The sequence below is a fragment of the Triturus cristatus genome, chromosome 4_1, assembly GCF_964204655.1.
Source record: "Triturus cristatus chromosome 4_1, aTriCri1.1, whole genome shotgun sequence".
NCBI classification, from domain to species: Eukaryota; Metazoa; Chordata; class Amphibia; order Caudata; family Salamandridae; genus Triturus; species Triturus cristatus.
Window position 1 is genome coordinate 955,990,874 of NC_140585.1, and position 17,013 is coordinate 956,007,886.

Sequence of the window (17,013 nt, forward strand, 5' to 3'; positions counted from 1 at the left end):
TACCTTTCAGGGGGCCCCCTGGGAAAGTCAACTTTCATTTTTTCCATCTCACCTCTGTTGAATTCCATATTTCAGCATTCGCTTTCCCCATTGGCATCTCAAGGAATTATGGTGGCCCTGGAAAAACATATTTCTGTTGTTTTTGTGCGAACCTTATTTCTGAAATTTGGTTTGGCAGTATGTGGGCTGTAAGTAGCAGAAAATCTTAAGAAAAATTACGAAGCGGGCCCCCAAAATATGTCTTTCCTGGTGCCCTAAAATTCTTACGACAAGACTCCGCCCATTGTTGCTTCCTTGTTCCCCTCCCCCGTGCTGCTTTCTGTCTCCAACCACCTCCTGTGTTGCTTCGCCCCCCTTGCTTCCACTCCCCAATCCCTGTTTTAAAAAATGAAAAATTCATTTAGCATTTTTTGTGTGGATTAGAGATAGGTAGGTAATACATGTAGAAGTTGAATGTTGATCATAGAACTTTGGGAGCATGGTTCTAAAGAGCTCAGTTGATGGCGACAGTTGATGGGTGGCAGAACATGTTATGCTACACACTGGCGCCACTCCTTGAGAGGATCATAGTATAATAAACAAGCTTCCCTGAATCCTAAATTGTGTGTGATGACGTCTTCTTTTCAGCATTGTGCTTTCTTTTTAGTTACCTATCCCACTTAGACCAGTAACTAAAAACTAAAAAAAATCGGTTGCATAATGTTGTAGATAGATGCACCCATGCGTGGTAGTGACGCCTACAAAATGACATAGTAGGCCAAACAAAGGTTTTTTGTTTGTTTTACTTTAACCATCCTGCACTGCATCGAGGATTCTTTGCAGCGTGCCTAAAAAACATTGTCAAAGCCGGTAGGTCACGAAGGTGAGGCCTGTTGGGATTGCCAGTGCTTGTTTCTTCATGGGTCTGAAAGCCGTAATTGCTCCAACTTTCACTTCCGACTGTGTTCGAGGCCCAGCTCCTTTTTAATATTAAGTATGTTTGTGCCATCTAGTGGCCTGGTTAAAAATAACAAATAGAAATACGGTCTCAAAGTCAGCAGGTTGAATTGAAATCCACAGCACTAACATAATAACAAGCATTTGCAATGCAACAGGTCTCGCATTGAGGGTTTAAGCTATAGGCATTGTAAATGGCAATGCCTTTTATTTGGGTTTTAAAAATCAACACATAAATAAAAGGCATTGTCATTTACAATGCCAATAGCTCAAACTTACGTAAATGCGAGACCTATTGCATTGCAAATGCTTGTCTGCCACGCCACTGAGGTGCTCCCGTACCTCACTGTTCCCCACTTACTCCCCCGCTTGCCTCTGTCACCATTATATGCAGTCCATGAACTCCAGGGTTAGAGTGACCAGATTTTGAGAAGCAAAAATCAGGACAGGTCAGACATGAAAGTAGGACTAAAGTCTTTCTCGTTACTTTGTCTGGCCTGTCACGTTTTTTGCGTAGCCATGTAAATACGTATGTGTGTGTGTCTGTCTGTCTGTCTCTCTGTCTCTTCAACGACGGCGTTCCGTGGCTGTGTGGCGAGTCCCAATCAATCACAACAACACTTTTCTCACATTGAAATAACAGCATGCCACGGACTCCCAATGTTGCAAAGCAGTGATTTATTAATGGTATGGCAACAACTCAATGCGTTTATTTTAAGTTCATCCATTGAAAGGAACATTTCATACTTCAGTTAAATATCACTGACAGTTTGTAAGTGGTACCGAAACAATCATACGTTTCGTAGTTGGTTTGACGAGTGTGTAAAATTAATAAATTCAACCACAAGACATAAGACCATGCTAGTTTCCTACCCATCTCCAAAATGGATAGTTTTGATCTAACTTTATTGTCACCTGGTGAGCGCCATTTTAAAATCCTTATATATACACTTGTTTTGCTATAAACATAGACAAAATACTTCCCGACTCGTTGCAATTAGCCCCATTGCGGGTTTCAAGCTTACATAGCAAACTTTTGGTATTCACAAAAATGCCATTAATTATCCTGATAGCAAAAGATTGAACCAATTCCTTTCATGCATGTACTGCAAGAACTTAAATTAAAAATAGCTTTACACAGCCCAAGCCAATATTGTAAAAGCACACTCAGAAAAATAAAGGCAAAAACGGTTCTTGGTGAATCATAAATGACTCCCAATTACAAAAACATTTCAGTGCTCTTACTTTTTGGCTACGTTATCCAACAATCATAAACTCTAATAGTAAAAGCTAAAAGAATCATGCAGCTTGCAGTAAAAATGAAATGAAACTTCAAATGGCAAAGTCAGTCATTTTCAGTCCATTGTTGCTGCACGAGTCTGAGATTGTAATTGCTGTTCACGATAACATGACGGCTTCAATAAACAATAAATGCGACTTTAGCACTTTTCCTCGCGGGACCTTCTTATTTGTAACCAAAGTCATTCACAGTACACGATTCATTTTTACCTCCGTGGTGGTGGCTCGAGTAGTCCTGAATTTTGGTAATGGTTACCAAGACGAAATCCCTTTCTTCCTTCCAATGTTATCAGGCTGCATGCTCTTTCGCTCTTCATTTCTGATGTGTCCAATCTCCCAAAACATGTATTTTGAAGATATATCCCTCACCGATTGGCAGATGCCACGGTGAAGAGCGAACGAGCATGCAGGAAAGAAAGGGATTTCGTCTTGATAACCATTAACAATATTCAGGAGTAAATAACACGTACTGTACTGTGTAACACTCTAAGTAAAGGAGCCAGTAGCCATGGGAGGGTACAAATGACAAGGCCATAACAAGGACATAATAAGGAGGGACTAACAAGCCTCATAATCAATTAAAAGGCAGCAGCTACGAAAGACAATGATGAGCCAATTAAAAACCTGGGCGGAGAGTGGGCGGAGCTTTATTACTGCATGCATTGCAGAGCGAGCAGGGCATGCATGCTGCTGCTATAGGCTCGTTCTAAAAATGGCATCTTAAAACCATAGGCACAATTTAATACCAATAATAAGTTCAGAATTCAGTTGAAATTAATGGAATGTTGCTTTTTAAAAGGTTAGCCAGCTATTGTCCAAAACAAAAACACACATGCCAGCAAATGAATCCAATAGAGATCACTTGTAACTGGTCAATTGGCATTCTCACCATTGGTTGGAAACCTGTGGCATGCACCTGCTGGCTTTTGGGTGAGGCTTTTCTGAAACACAGACGAAAAGCCACAAAATAGAGAGTTTACTACTGCAGGGAAATATGGTTAAGCTCTTGGGAGAATTAAAAAACAAATCCCCTCCATTCCAGAAGACACAAGAAGATGTATCTGGCTCTCAACTTCACCAAAGCAATAATGCGGAAAGTTGTGACTTAGTCGTATTAGCAAGGAGTTGAGTTACTTCATTTCAGAGCTATCACTGCTCCTGCTTTACCGGACGGCGGGCTTGTTTTGAGACTTTGGAACAACACTTCAAAGACATACGCTGAAAAGAAAGTCCCATAAAAACATGTAACTTATGATTACAACTGGTTTGAAAGTATTCCCCATGTTCCTTTAGTCCAAGCCTTGATGATAAGGGGTAGCCATCCACTCCATGTTCAGGAAGTACAGCCAAAGGGGCAGATTTACTAACTTTTGATGCAGCCAACACAGCAAGACAACTTGCTGCGCTGCATCAATGCAAACAGATCGGAAGTGTGAGCCGGAGCTCTTTGCAATATGACTATGTGCTATTCTAATTGACATGGAAAGCATTGCCAATAGACTAATGTGGCAATCCAAATTTACTTTGGGTTTCGTGGCCTGAGCAACACTCCATTTGCCAAACGGGATCATTTTTGTATTTGGTGTTACTGTTCCTGGAGAATATAGACCAAATTCTCCAGGTACACCCCACCCCTTGGGGGTTTGTGATTTTTGTGTGTACCCTCTGGAAATGTTTTATGAGACTGTCGACCATGTTGCAGTCTATGGACCTTGTACTGCAATGCTAGGCTCGACCTAAAAACACTTTGACACTAATCTATAGTGTTCCAACCAGGATTCTGATCAGAAAGCCCTCCGGTTACACACTCACACTTATGTGAAGTTAGCACATTAACCAAGTGAGCGTTCTACCAAAACAATGATCTGCCCACACAAGTTTAACTTACACTTATGGTGAAAGGACAACACAATAGTTACCGAATATTTAGTTACTTTTAGCCTTGTGTGTAACTCACTTACCCACACTGAGTGTGCCCCCACTTCCAATGTAATCAAGATCATAGTTCCCATCATTTTTTAACACTTTGAACGACCGCTAGTTGCAGTGCTGCCAAGCAAAAAAAAAACACTACTCTTTGATCAATATTTTTAATATGCTCTGTTTACTATGTATAATTTTCCTTCTTAAGAACCTTTCAACTGTTTGTAACGCACAACTTAAATTGTATGCCCAGCTCACCTAATACAATCTAAAATAGTCCTATCCCTCCATAACGATTGAGAGCAACTACCTCCTTGGCTTGCACTTTCAGGTTTTCCAGTGCCATGCGTGAGCAGTTCATCCAGTCCAAGAACCTTCTTGTACCCTTGGTTTTATAATGTGTTAAACAGGGCTACAGATTCCAGCTGCAAAGAAAAAAGTCTGGCCTGGATGAGCTACTCACACGTGAAAATGAGTCACCTGGGAGCCCTGGATGGGTTTTCAACGAGAGACTTTAATGAAACCTCAAACCTTGTAAAAGCAAATTCCTATCCACTATACTGACGCAACCTTCAACATTTTATTCTAATACTCACTTAGAAATCCTCCCAAGTAAGGAAAGTTCATTACTCAAATCCATACCTACGGTGATTAGCACTAACAGCAGTGCCGCTAGCACAGACAGCAGTGTCTGGTTCTGTTCTGCGATTTCCCGCTTCAGACTTTCCACGTACGGCCGGATTCCAGGAGGGTGTCGCTCGCCTCCTGCCAGCCCTGGCCAGCTCCCTCTACCTTTTGCTGGCCGGGTTCAGCTCCATGCACCTCAGGCACCATGATAATACCTAAACCAGCAAGCTGTGATGAGGAAGGAGTATTCTGCATGCTCAGTGTAAAATGAACACAAGTATTGCTGCACCGCACATGCGCCACGTGAACTCCCGTACAGCGTCACAAATGTACGTATGCACTTAACTTAACGTTAGCATCACAAAACGAAAAAGAAAAAACCCCACTGAGCGTGCGCAAGCTTTCCATGGACGTATCAAACAAGCATTTGCAATGCAATAGGACTCTCATGTACGAGAAACCTATTGCATTGCAAATGGGAGTGCGGGTGGGAGGGGTGCAAGAAGGCACGGACAACGGGAGTGGGGGTGCGGGAGAGAAGGCACGGACAGCGGGAGTGGGGGTGCGGGAGAGAAGGCACGGACAGCGGGAGGGGGATCACGGGAGGAAAATAGTGCTCATGAAACACGCAGTAAAAGGGCCAGTAGCCATAGAAGGATACAAATGTAGACATGGCCTTAATAAGAAGGGACTAGCAGCTTATAAACCAATCATAAGGCAGCATTTACAAAGGACGAAGACACAACCCTGTGAAAAAGTGGGCGGTGGAGTGGGCTGGGCTTCCCTTACGTAGTCAACTACCACAGATCAACCCCCAGAGCAGCGCTTGCGCGCTGGCTCAGGGCTCGACCTAAAAAACAGAGTCCGGAAAACGTTTCAGTGGAGATGAAAATCATAATCTAATATCTCATCGGGATATTTTCGAAAATCAGACTGTTTGCTCCACCAATACAGATGATTTATTAGGCTGGGCGATCAATATTAAACATTCTTCAAACATTCAGTGAGTTGCTTTTATGGTTGTTAGCAATGCTTTCACTTGTATAAAAGGGGGAACCATAATTCTGTACATCAGTCAATCAGTCAGGGTTGGTAAAGCGCATCTACTCACCCGCGAGGGTCTCATGGCGCTAGGGCAGAGGTCTTCAAACGTTTTGATGCCGAGACCCCCCGTCAAAAAATGTTAAGCGTAAGGACCCCCTCCTGACAAAAAGTTCTAGAACTTAGTCCTCCTCATCATTGCTAACTATCAACAACCATAAACACCCCCAATTCCCACAGCAAATCATTTTTACATTGGGCAAATAAATTAAACAGGGTTTAGCAAACCAAAGGTCAGTAAGAGAGCATGGGGGCGTGGCTAAAACAAAGAGCCTCATTTATGAGGCATTGGCGTAGGGCAGCGCTGCCCTACGCCAATATGAAAGGGCAGGAATGCCAGGGGCAGCTCCTCCATTAGGGCGGAGGAGCATCGCCCCACTGCTTTCCCGCAGTGCAAGAAGTAGAAACATAAAATTGTATTTTAAATACCATTTTATATTACTTCTTCTCGCGCTGTTAGAAAGCAGAAGGGTATGCTTGGTTGGGTGCGTGCGGTAGGGTATGCCTGGTTGGGGGTGGGTGGGTTAGAGAGGAGTGGCTTGCTCACTGTTGTGGGCCCTGACTGTTTGGTCAGCCCTCTGGGGCCGACCAAACCAGTCATGCGCACTCTACATTTTCTCTATGTTGGCTGCATGCAGCCTACATAGAGAAAATGGCCTCCATAAAGGCTCCCGGCCGGGCGCCTTCTGCACCAATCGCAACGCTGCCACTGCAGCGTTGTGATTGGCTTAGGGGAGAGGAGGGAGGATGCCTGATTCCTGTTCTCCTGAAACAGCAGGAAAACGTGGGACCCGGCCAGCAGCAGAGTCAGAGCGGCACCCGGTGAGGTAAGTTTTTTATTTTTATTTTTAAATAAATGCAGCACACATAAAAAGAGGAACACAAATAGAAACAGGAAAAACAAGGAGAAATCAAATCAAAACATTTCTCCTTGTTATGCCTGCTGTGGGGAGGCGTAAGGTTTGGCGCTGCCCCAGGTTTACATAGTTTTCCAAATCTGGGGCAGCGTCAAAATCCACGGGTGTTGTGTGAGAACACCCACTGCAATGCCTATGGAGCGCCTACTTGACATAGTGTAAAGCAACGCAGCGACTTGCGCTGCTTTTTCTTACTCCATAGCTATAAGGCCATACAAGGCCATGAAGGGGGACTTCGCATCGCCTCATAAATCAATCTCAAAATATCTTGTTAGTTTTTTAGGTAGCTACATATAAAATAATGGGTAGCTTAAATGAAAAATAAATGTATTCAATGGGCAATGCACTGCAGTACATTATGAAACCTCTATTATTTAACGCACTGCAGATGTCTGTATGTAACCAGATAGACACAGAATTAAATTTGGTTGATGCAGTGGAGAATATTGACTTGTGTATTTTTAGTGCTACGAGGTCAGCCTGTGACAGAAAGCACAGTGAATGTGTAACTCGTTATTTTATACTTGCATTACACACATTATAATATAGACTGCTACAAACTGTGCAAATAGTTTTAAAATAAAATGGAGCTTCCAAAATGTAGATTTGAGTAATATAAGACCATAAGTAATGTTTTTTTTTGCATACCTGTCCGTTCAACACCTCCCCAGGAGTACTAAGCACTGTGTAAATACAGTTATGGTTAAAAACATGCACTTCACAGCCCAGTTGTTAACTCTTTGCACCACCATGCAAAACAAACACATCTTTGCCATCACAATACTTGGAGTGATTCAAGCAATTAAAGCCAGAACCACTCCCAAGCACCCTTTACATTTGCAGATTAAGTCCTAGCGCACATTTGCATGTCATTCAGGCAAGCAGGCACCCTGGCACGAACACTTACTTTAAGGATTGTTTTACCAGGCCTCTTCGTTTTACAGCACATGAGACTCCATTAACTTCAGCTAAAGCATTTTAACGATCCGAATGAAGGGTCCGGGCCGTTGCCTTTGTCCAAAAGGAAAAGCACATTTTGCATTCCAGGCAAAGGTTAGGCCTGGAAATGAACTACCTCTTTCCCAGGACTATACGGCCCCCCTGGGGGTCACGCCCCACAGTTTGAAGACTGCTGCGCCAGGGTGTAGAGGGGTACCTGGATCCATTGAGTGCTGGGATCATCCGAAGAGCCAAGTCTTGAGGTCCTGCCTGAACTGGAGCAGTGTAGGGACTTGGTGGAGGGGGAGGTAGTTTCAGGCCTTGGCTGTGAGGTAGGAGAAGGACTTTTCTCCCATTCTGGTCTTGTAGATGCATGGGATGGTGGCTAGAGAGAGGTCAGATGATCGGAGGTGTCGCTTGGGTGCGTGGGAGGAGATGCAATTGTTTAGGTATGCAGGTCCAATGTTGTGGAGGGCCTTGTATGCATGAGTCACGTGCTTAAAGGTTATTCTTTCGTTGGGGAGCCAGTGGAGGTCGCTGAGTTGTTGGGTGATGTGGTTGTGACTGGGGACGTCTAGGATCAGTCTGGCTGCGGCATTCTGGACGGTCTGGAGTTTGCGAAGTAGTTTCTTGTTGATTCCGACTTACAGGGCGTTGCTGTAGTCCAGTTTGCTACTGATGAGGGCGTGCATGACTGTTTTTCTGGATTCGAATGGGATCCATCTGAACGTTTTTCGGAGTATGAGGAGGGTGTTAAAGCAGGCCAAGGGTAAGGTGTTGATCTGGTGATTCATCATGAGTGATGAGTCAAGTATGATGCTGAGGTTTAGTGCGTGGTCCGTCGTAGTGGGGGGATTCCAAGGTCAGGGGGACGCCAGGTGTTGTCCCACGCGGAGGGGTAGAGCCAAGGATGAGGACTTCTGTTTTTCTCAGAGTTGAGTTTCAGGCAGCTCTTCTTCATCCAGGTGGCAATGTCTTTGGGCTCTTTGGTGAGAGACAGGATGAGCTGGGTGTCGTTGGTGTAGGAGACGATGTTAAGCCTGTGGTTTTTGACGATGGTTGTGAGGAGGGCCATGGGTATGTTGAAGAGGGTGGGGCTGAGGGAGGATCCCTGGGTACTCCACATCTGGTCTCTGTTGGTTTCGAGAGGTAGGGCGGGAGTCTGACTCTGAGTTCTGCCTGTGAGAAATGAGCATATCCAGTCAAGGGCCTTTCCGCGGATGCCGGCATCATGGAGTCATGTGGCTGGTGGGCAGTAGAAGATGGTGTCTAAAGCAGCTGAGCGGTCCAGGAGGATGAGGGCTGCTGTTTGGCCCTGGTCCAGGAGGGAGCGGATGTCGTCAGTGGCGGCGAGTAGGGTGGTTTTGGTGCTGTGGTTGCTGCTGAATCTGGATTGGTAGATGTCCAGGACGTCGTTGGCTCCGGTGAAGTTTGCTACCTGGGTGTTGATGGTCTTTTCGATGACCTTTGCTGCGAATGGAAGTAGGGAGCTGGGTCTGTCGGGTCTGTGGAGGGTTTCTTCAGGAGAGTGTTGACTTTGGCGTGTTTCCAGTCATCTGGGAATGTGGCAGTTTCGAGGGAGCAGTTGATCGTCTGGCGTAGTTTGGGTGTGATGGGCATGGCGGCTCTCTGGAATATGGGCGGTGGGCAGGGGTCTGTGGGTGCTCCAGAGTGGATGTTCTTCATGGTCGTTAGGGTGTCTTCCGTCGTGAGCGAGGTCCAAGTGAGCAGGGTCTGTTGGGTGGCATTGCTGGGGGTGGGAGCTGGAGCGGTGCTGAGGTCTTGATTGTCGAACTTGTGGTAGATCATCTTAATCTAGAGGTGAACAAAGGTGCTCAGTCTGTTGCAGAGGTCGTGGGTGGGTGGGATGTTTTGCTGTTGGATTTGGCAAAGTCCTTGATGATGGAGAAGAGTTCTTTGGTGTTGTGGGCATTGGTGAGTATTCTTTCTTGGAGTAATTTCTTCTTAATGGATTTGATGAGTTGGTGGTGTGCTATGGGGGCTGTTCTGTAGGCGGTGCGTGTTTCTTTTGTTCCTCCACGTCTTTTCGAGTCATCGGCAGGAGCACTTGGATTCTTGGAGTGCAGGGGTGAACCAGCTTGGTTCCTTGATGTGTGGTCATGTGGCTTTCTTGAGCGGGGCGAGTGTGTCAGTGTAGTTCGTGATCCAGCTGTATAGGATGCGAGCCGAGGTGTTAGCGTCTGGTGTCGTTAGTGGTGGGGTGCTGATGAGGGCGGCAGTGAGTTGGTCTTCGATTACTTTGTTCCAGTCTCTACGAGGGAGGCGGGGGGCATGCTTGTGTATGGTTGGTTTACTGAAAGAGAAGTGGCTGCAGTGGTGGTCTGTCCAGAGGAGTTCAGTGGTGTGGCTGTAGTAGACGCTGTTTCCTTCTGCGAAGACTGGGTCGAGTGTGTGTCCCGCTGTGGGCAGTGATGTTTGGTAGGCCGAGGGCTGCTGCTGGGGTCCAGAGGTGGGTGAAGGTGCAGCGGCAGTGTTGACAGGAGATCGGGCCTTGGGTGATGCTTGGCGTCGAAAGCTAGCAGTTGTTTCTGCGTCTGGGGCTGAGAGAGTGGAGGGTGCTGGAGTCGTCATCAGGTCGCAGACGGGTCTGCCTTTGATGGCAAGCGGCGTGGTCGCTATTAAGTAGGGGTCGGGGAAGGGCGGTCTGCTGGGAGGTGGGAGCAGGAAGGACACACTGGAGGGGGGGACGGGCCGCTGGGGCAGCAGCAGTGGGGAAAAAGCATGAGCTAGAAAAAGAAGAGAGCAAAGAGAGCATGGAGGGCACAGAGAAAAAAGCAGAGAAAGGTTGAACAGCAGAAGAGCAGGGTGCTCTCCCACTGGACCACCAGGAATGAGGCGCAGGCAGGAGCCTATGGGTGGAGGAGGGCCTCAAACACCCAGCAGACGGTGAGCTTGAGGGACTCAGAGGGCAGCACTTAATGGTGGTGCTGCACGGGGAGAGCAGTCACACTGACCAGGTACATGTTCTCTTCTCTCACACACAAACACACACACCCGAAGAATAATGGTTCAATTAAGTAATGCAAATTTGAAGAGAAGGCAAAGGAGAGGCAAAATAAAGGAGCAAATTCGGCACAGCTTCTAGAATGTGTAAATACATCAGAAATATCTGATCCTTGTCTGAAGGGAGTTTTGTTAAGGCATGTATCATTTCATTAGTCTACTTCAAACAATACTTTTGTATTCAAACACTATTAAAATGTTCCTAAGAGAATGTGGTGGTTTCCATATAACTTGCCATAAATATGTGCTACAGTTCTTGTAGTTATTTTTTTTTTTTTAAGTATGATTAGTTATTTTGTACTTATGATACTATAAATGAGATTCCTGCACAGGTGAAAATGCAGACGTCTGACCTTTTCAAAGGCCACTTGTATTGAGTCTATGAGAATTAAGACACTTTTATATACAGGGGCAAAGATTTGACACCGTCATTTGTGTATTTTTTCTTTTTTTTTAGGATTTAAATAAGCGCTTGTCGTTACCTGCTGATATCCGGATACCTGATGGGTACCTAGAAAAGCTGCAAATAAACAGCCCACCATTTGATCAGCCACTGAGCAGGCGGTCTCGAAGAGCATCCCTAGTAAGTTATATTTCTCTGTCGCTAACTGTTTACATTGCTGGCATGAGGACCAAACCGCCAGCAATTAGTAACATCATTGCATTTGCTCCTTCGGCATACCTTTGTTCGACTCAGTGGTGAATTTGAGAGACTGATGAAGGCTGTGAACTTGCAAAATAGTTGTTGATGTTTCCACTGTGTTTCGGTTTGATGACCGTTGAAATACACTTTACATTGGCTTAAAATGTATATTTGTTTGAAACCATAATCTGTAGTAAGCCAGAAAAAAAGGTTACATCTTGCTGATCCATACTAGGCAAGACCTTCAATACCTGGAGGTGGAATCATCCCGTTTTTGCTACATCTTTCGACCCTTTTGTCCTCGGTTGCTGATTATGGAAGAAACAACAAATTTCCCTAAAACTATTTTTCTGCAGTGCCCTTTGAAAATGTCAGAGTAACTCCTGGCAGGAAAAAAACTTGAAATGAAATTGATTAAAGCCATTATTGCCCAGTTTATTTGCGTTGTTGCCCTCCTCCCCAGATGCCTTTGAGTCTCCTGGAGTCAAAAAGTAGACTGCAGAGAGGCTGCATTCCTAATAACCTAAACAATTACCAGTTCTGTACTGTGAGTGGTAGAGCTGGTATTTGCCGTATTATGTTTTTCCTAAAGGGAGACAAGATAGCCATGCAGATCTTTTAATTGCATATCCGCCTCACTGCCAGTACCTTGCTTTCACTTTTAATCGCAAGGAAAATCACAGGGCAGCTTGATGGGTAAAACAAACGCATACACACACATCACCCCACGACCCCTTCCCTTATATTCCTGGGCGTCGGCTTGGATATTGTACTTCACTTGAAATGAGTTAGACAGTATATTGCTGCTGTCACCTGACATTGAAGCACAGTTGTCAGGGATCCGTCATGGAGCTGCCTATTCTGAACACAAGAAGTCATTCTTACCACTTGAGGACTTGAGGAGATAGAGGTCTCTAACCCCTAACCCACCCTTTAAGCTCTCTCATCAATACCAGCCAAGACATGGGTGTATTCGCTGAAGAAGACAAATATCCTTATCCAATATTTTGGACTATTTTATTATTATCCCAGTTATCCAGTGGTAGAGTTGTTGATATCCAGTGTGTGTTTGCTTTCTGGCTGTCTCTGACTTCTGTATCTGTCTGGCTTGGCTGGCACCTGTCCACATCCTTCTTAGAACCATTACAGATGAGTAGCTTTATGTCATTTGGCTCTGATTGTTCAAAACGTTTTCAGCGTTTTTCAGTTATCTTAGCCTTGAAGAAGTTGATGTGAGAAGAAACTTCTACATTGATCATATTTTAATATTTACAGTGTTGGTTTTATTGTACTGTTAAATTTTGGTGAGCTTGGAAGATATCCACATTTGTTGCAGATCAGCCCGTTGAAAAATGTCAGGGGTCTGGAGTGTCATAGGAATACCCACTCCCCCTTTGCTTCAGAATGAAGGATACAGTGATATGGACCAATCCTACCTTGTTTATGAACACTACGCGGGGGTTTTCATGGCACATCTCACTCACTGTCAGTTAAAACAGTGGAGGAGCTCGATACTAGACCAATGACCGGATGTAAATAGATGTTTTGAATGGTTTTTCTGCCCCAACCCGGAAGCGTCTATCAGCACTATTTTGTTAGTCCTTCTTGAAGAAGCCCACAGTTTCACCCTAGTAAGCCCGGAAGTTCTTGTCATCATCCTGATGTCAAAGGTGTTTTAATCATTTCAGCTTGAGTACCAACCTAGGTTTGTACTATAAGAAAACTCAATGACATCATCCATGAGAGGGTGTGAAATGTTTTGAATGAGGAATCCTGCCAGTAGCGACCTAAAGTAGTACTCGCAAGGCTCTAGATTTCATTTTGGTGCTGCAAAACCCTCTTGTGTGCAGGAGTTAGGAGTTGATTAGATTAGTGAATCACTTTGACCATTTTTCTGTTGGAGTAATCATGATTGAACTAGTTGTCTGTGTAAGGTTATGCGAGACATGTAAACCTGATGAGTTTAACAGCAGCTACTACCAACCGTTCATTAAATACCTTCAAACCGAAAGCAATACAGCTGACCGTCTCAAACTCTTGGTATAAACGTTTGGGAACTCTAGGGCCTGCCAGCACTTGAAGGTAGGTTGATGTGTACCTGCACATCCTTCCTTAAAGAAAGCCCTCCCATCTGCTAGCCAGGTACCTTTCTTGAATACAGTTATTTTGTCAGTAAAATGTACAAACTTGTGGAAATTAATCCAACTTTACTGTGTGCAAACATTTTAAGCTTGCAGCGTGGGATGCATTGCTGCTTGAATTGACCTCTTTTCAGCAGATGTACGCTGTGCACTAATGTGACTTTGCTTGCCATGTAACATTTCTGTGGCAACCAAGGCATCTAACGCTTGCTGGTGTCTGTTGCTGAATAGCTTTACAGATCTCTGGTTGCATAAATCAAGATCTAGCTTAAGAACAGCTATGAATATAATGGTAGTAGGCAGCTTTACAGAAACAAATCATTGATTGAATAGGAAGACTTTTCAGTAGGCTATGGTGAGACAATGCACGGCATCAGGGATTGTCGCAAATATCCATATGGGATAAATCAGAACGCCTACCAGGATTCAAATTGTTAGGTGGGGCGGATTTTAAGACCAAATCATGCATAATTTGTGTACCTGTCAGGTGATACGACTGTTTTATTCTGTTTTATTCTCATCAAATGTTCTTACTTGATTGATTTAATTGCTTTTTTAAAAAAAAAAAGATTCTGTATTGTGTACATGTGCTTTTATGGTGTTTTTAACATCCGAATAAAGAACTATTGATTGATTGATTGATTGATTGAATAAAAGGAAGTTACAGAAAAGATAACCAGACAATGAACTGCTGATCCCTATATTTTCCCCTTTTATCTCATCATTCACCCTTGTATTCTGTTGAAACTATTTTGCCCATTTCTACTCAAATTGACTGCTGGACTAACATCTGTAAGTGCCAGGTCGTTTTTTATCGCAAGAGTTTCTTGATTTTGTTTTTGATAGGTATGGAGCCTTGTTAAAAAGTGTCGTTATCCTTACAGATTTATATTGCCAACATTTCCAAATTACTTGAGGAATCGGAGTTTTTTGCAAAAGCATTCAGCCATTCCAATTGTTGGAATTTTTCTTAAGTGTTTTTATTTTAATTTGATTTGCAGTGCTTGTGCTCTGTTCCCTTTGGTTCGGATTGCTTCTTTTTTTCTTATTGTACTAATCTGCCTGGGAAAACCAATATTTACACTCAAATTCCATAGGATCAAAGGCACAGTTCTGTGTTTTGGAGCGATGTTTGAACAGTGAATATACTGATTATTTTCCACTTGGCCCATGGTCTTTCTACAGCTGGTTTTTTAAATCTTCTCTTATTTTTATTTATTCAACCTACAAAGTTAAATGCTGTCATTTGTATTATGGCTTGATTGCCCTAGCATCTTGAGGCTGTCTTTTGGGTGGAACTTGGTAAGTTAAAAGTACCCATAAAACAAACAACAGAGTTGTGTATTCAAAATTGGTAATACATTTAAAATCAATTCCGTGCGATAGAGTAAGGTGATAGACATGCTTATTTGTATGGTGGAGAGATACTTAAACACTTACAATCTACAACATAGTGACACATTGCATAACGTAGTCTGCCTCTCTGCTCTCGTTTGCTGGCCATTCGTTTAGACTCCCCAGAGTACAGACTGTTAAAAAGTAAGGTCACAAACTGTCTTGAAGTATTGCCTTGCTGTGAATTTAATGTACATTGTTAGGTCTGGTTTGGTGGCACTGTTGTCTGCTTACTTATCGTTATCAATTCCTTAAAATGTACATAGAGTAGGCTTCAGCCCTTTCTAGAAAAGTATGTTTTCTTACCTCAAGATATTGGCTGTTTGGTGTATCATTCCGCTTCCTATGGAGTGTTTGCATTATGATGCATGAGGGACTGTTTTACATCTCAAACGTACACTGACTCAGAACACCTTACATTCTTTATCACATAGATACAATGTTTACAGAAAACAGTTGTTTCTAATGAGTTGCTTTGATAGTGTAGCTGTCCACAGACAATAATGTGATCACTACTAGAGAGGGGCTTTGGCTCTGCCCACATGTTGGGAGCTAAAAGTACATGTTTTTATTGGGCAAAAGTTGTGTACTTCCACAAAAAGTGTTTGCCTTACATAGCTGTAATCATTTTGTTTATTTATCCAGCTGCCTTCGCTTGAACTTTCAAGAGCACACACAACACTTGAATACTATTTAAGTTTCTTAAATAACTAGATGATTTATGTAGCTTTTCTCTGGCAGCAGCACATATTGTAGGAGGTCAGTCAATAACCTACATGGAATTATGGGTCTGGCTTGACAGTGCAACTGTCACCTGACCTAACCTACTTCAATTTTAGTCAAATGTTCTTTCCTTCCACACAAATACATATCTATTCCCGTGCTATTTACTTGTAATAAAACATTTCAATTTTTTCTCACAGTACTGACCCAATATCAGCACATTGTCCCAAAATCAGAACATATACATCCATGCGAAAATCAACAGTATTTGGGAACCATTCACTCATTGTTGAATTTTAGTTGCTGTCTATTCTCTAGTTGACTCATGTACCCGAACCTCTAGCAGGTATGTTCCAGGGGTAGACTGGTTGCTAATTTAAGTGCGTGTACCATTTGGGTCCAAGTCAGTTTAGACTCAGATTTTTGGCTATGCGGTTTCTCAACCAGATAAGAGTGTCCCAACTGTATGAGACTCTGGGTTAGCACGAAGGATAGGAGCATTTCAGGGACAAATGATCAATGACTAATAAACTATCGTTAACATATATAACAATCAAAAAGTCTCTGGGAGCTAGACCCAGATGGCTTAGTACCTAAAACCAAGGGAGAAGGCAGCCGGCTGACCTCTGCATCTATAGCATGTCGGGCAAGCTCAGACGTCCACGTGTCAAGTCTAAGTGTTGGGAGTGGTGATGCATTCAATACAATAATCTCTGGCCTTCATAGACCAATGTGCATGTTACAGATCCCCACATGAGGTTAAGTGAGTCAGCCTCATCGATTAAGAGTTCTCGTCATGTGGGGTACCTTCCCTGACTTTGCCTGACCTCGCACCCCGCCCTCCTCTCTCCTCTTCATCATCCTCTGTTTTATTCTGGTCAGTACCCTTGTCCCCGTCTGGTTGTTCCCAGCTCTTCAGTATCCCCACCCACAGTCCTGCTATAGGATGTGTCTGGATTCCCCAGGCATCCTCCCGGCGGAGTATACGTTCTTCAGCCCTAGCCCATGTGCTGACGTCTCTTGCTCATGCTTCCATCACCGGTCCCGTCCACAACTTCAGTGCCAGTGGAATCCTGTGCCTAGCTAATGCAAGGGCCAGATGCAAAAATCTAGTGACTTCCTTCTGCGCTTTGGGTTGAGGAAAGCTCACTAAGACTGAAGCAGGCTTTTAATGTTTAATTAAGACTTAATGGAAGCGAGACCTGTTGCTTTTACCAGTTGTTTTTTTTCAAATCCTCCTGCTGCAGTCTGAGCATGTTTTCCATTATTGTCAGCCAGATGAGTAATGTGAGGAGTGAAAAGGTAATTGGAGAGAGAACCCATATAATATGCAGCCTTTCATGTT

General features: G+C 43.8%; 1 protein-coding gene across 3 annotated transcripts in view; it reads left to right on the forward strand.

The window, feature by feature from the left end:
- CDK17 (cyclin dependent kinase 17) overlaps positions 1-17,013 on the forward strand; it is a 497,468-nt gene that overhangs the window by 331,072 nt on the left and 149,383 nt on the right. For all 3 annotated transcript variants that reach the window (XM_085653837.1, XM_085653835.1, XM_085653836.1), the window contains one exon: positions 11,224-11,349. In XM_085653837.1, coding sequence (XP_085509963.1) covers positions 11,224-11,349 — 126 coding nt within the window. The remainder of the gene's footprint in view (positions 1-11,223; positions 11,350-17,013) is intronic.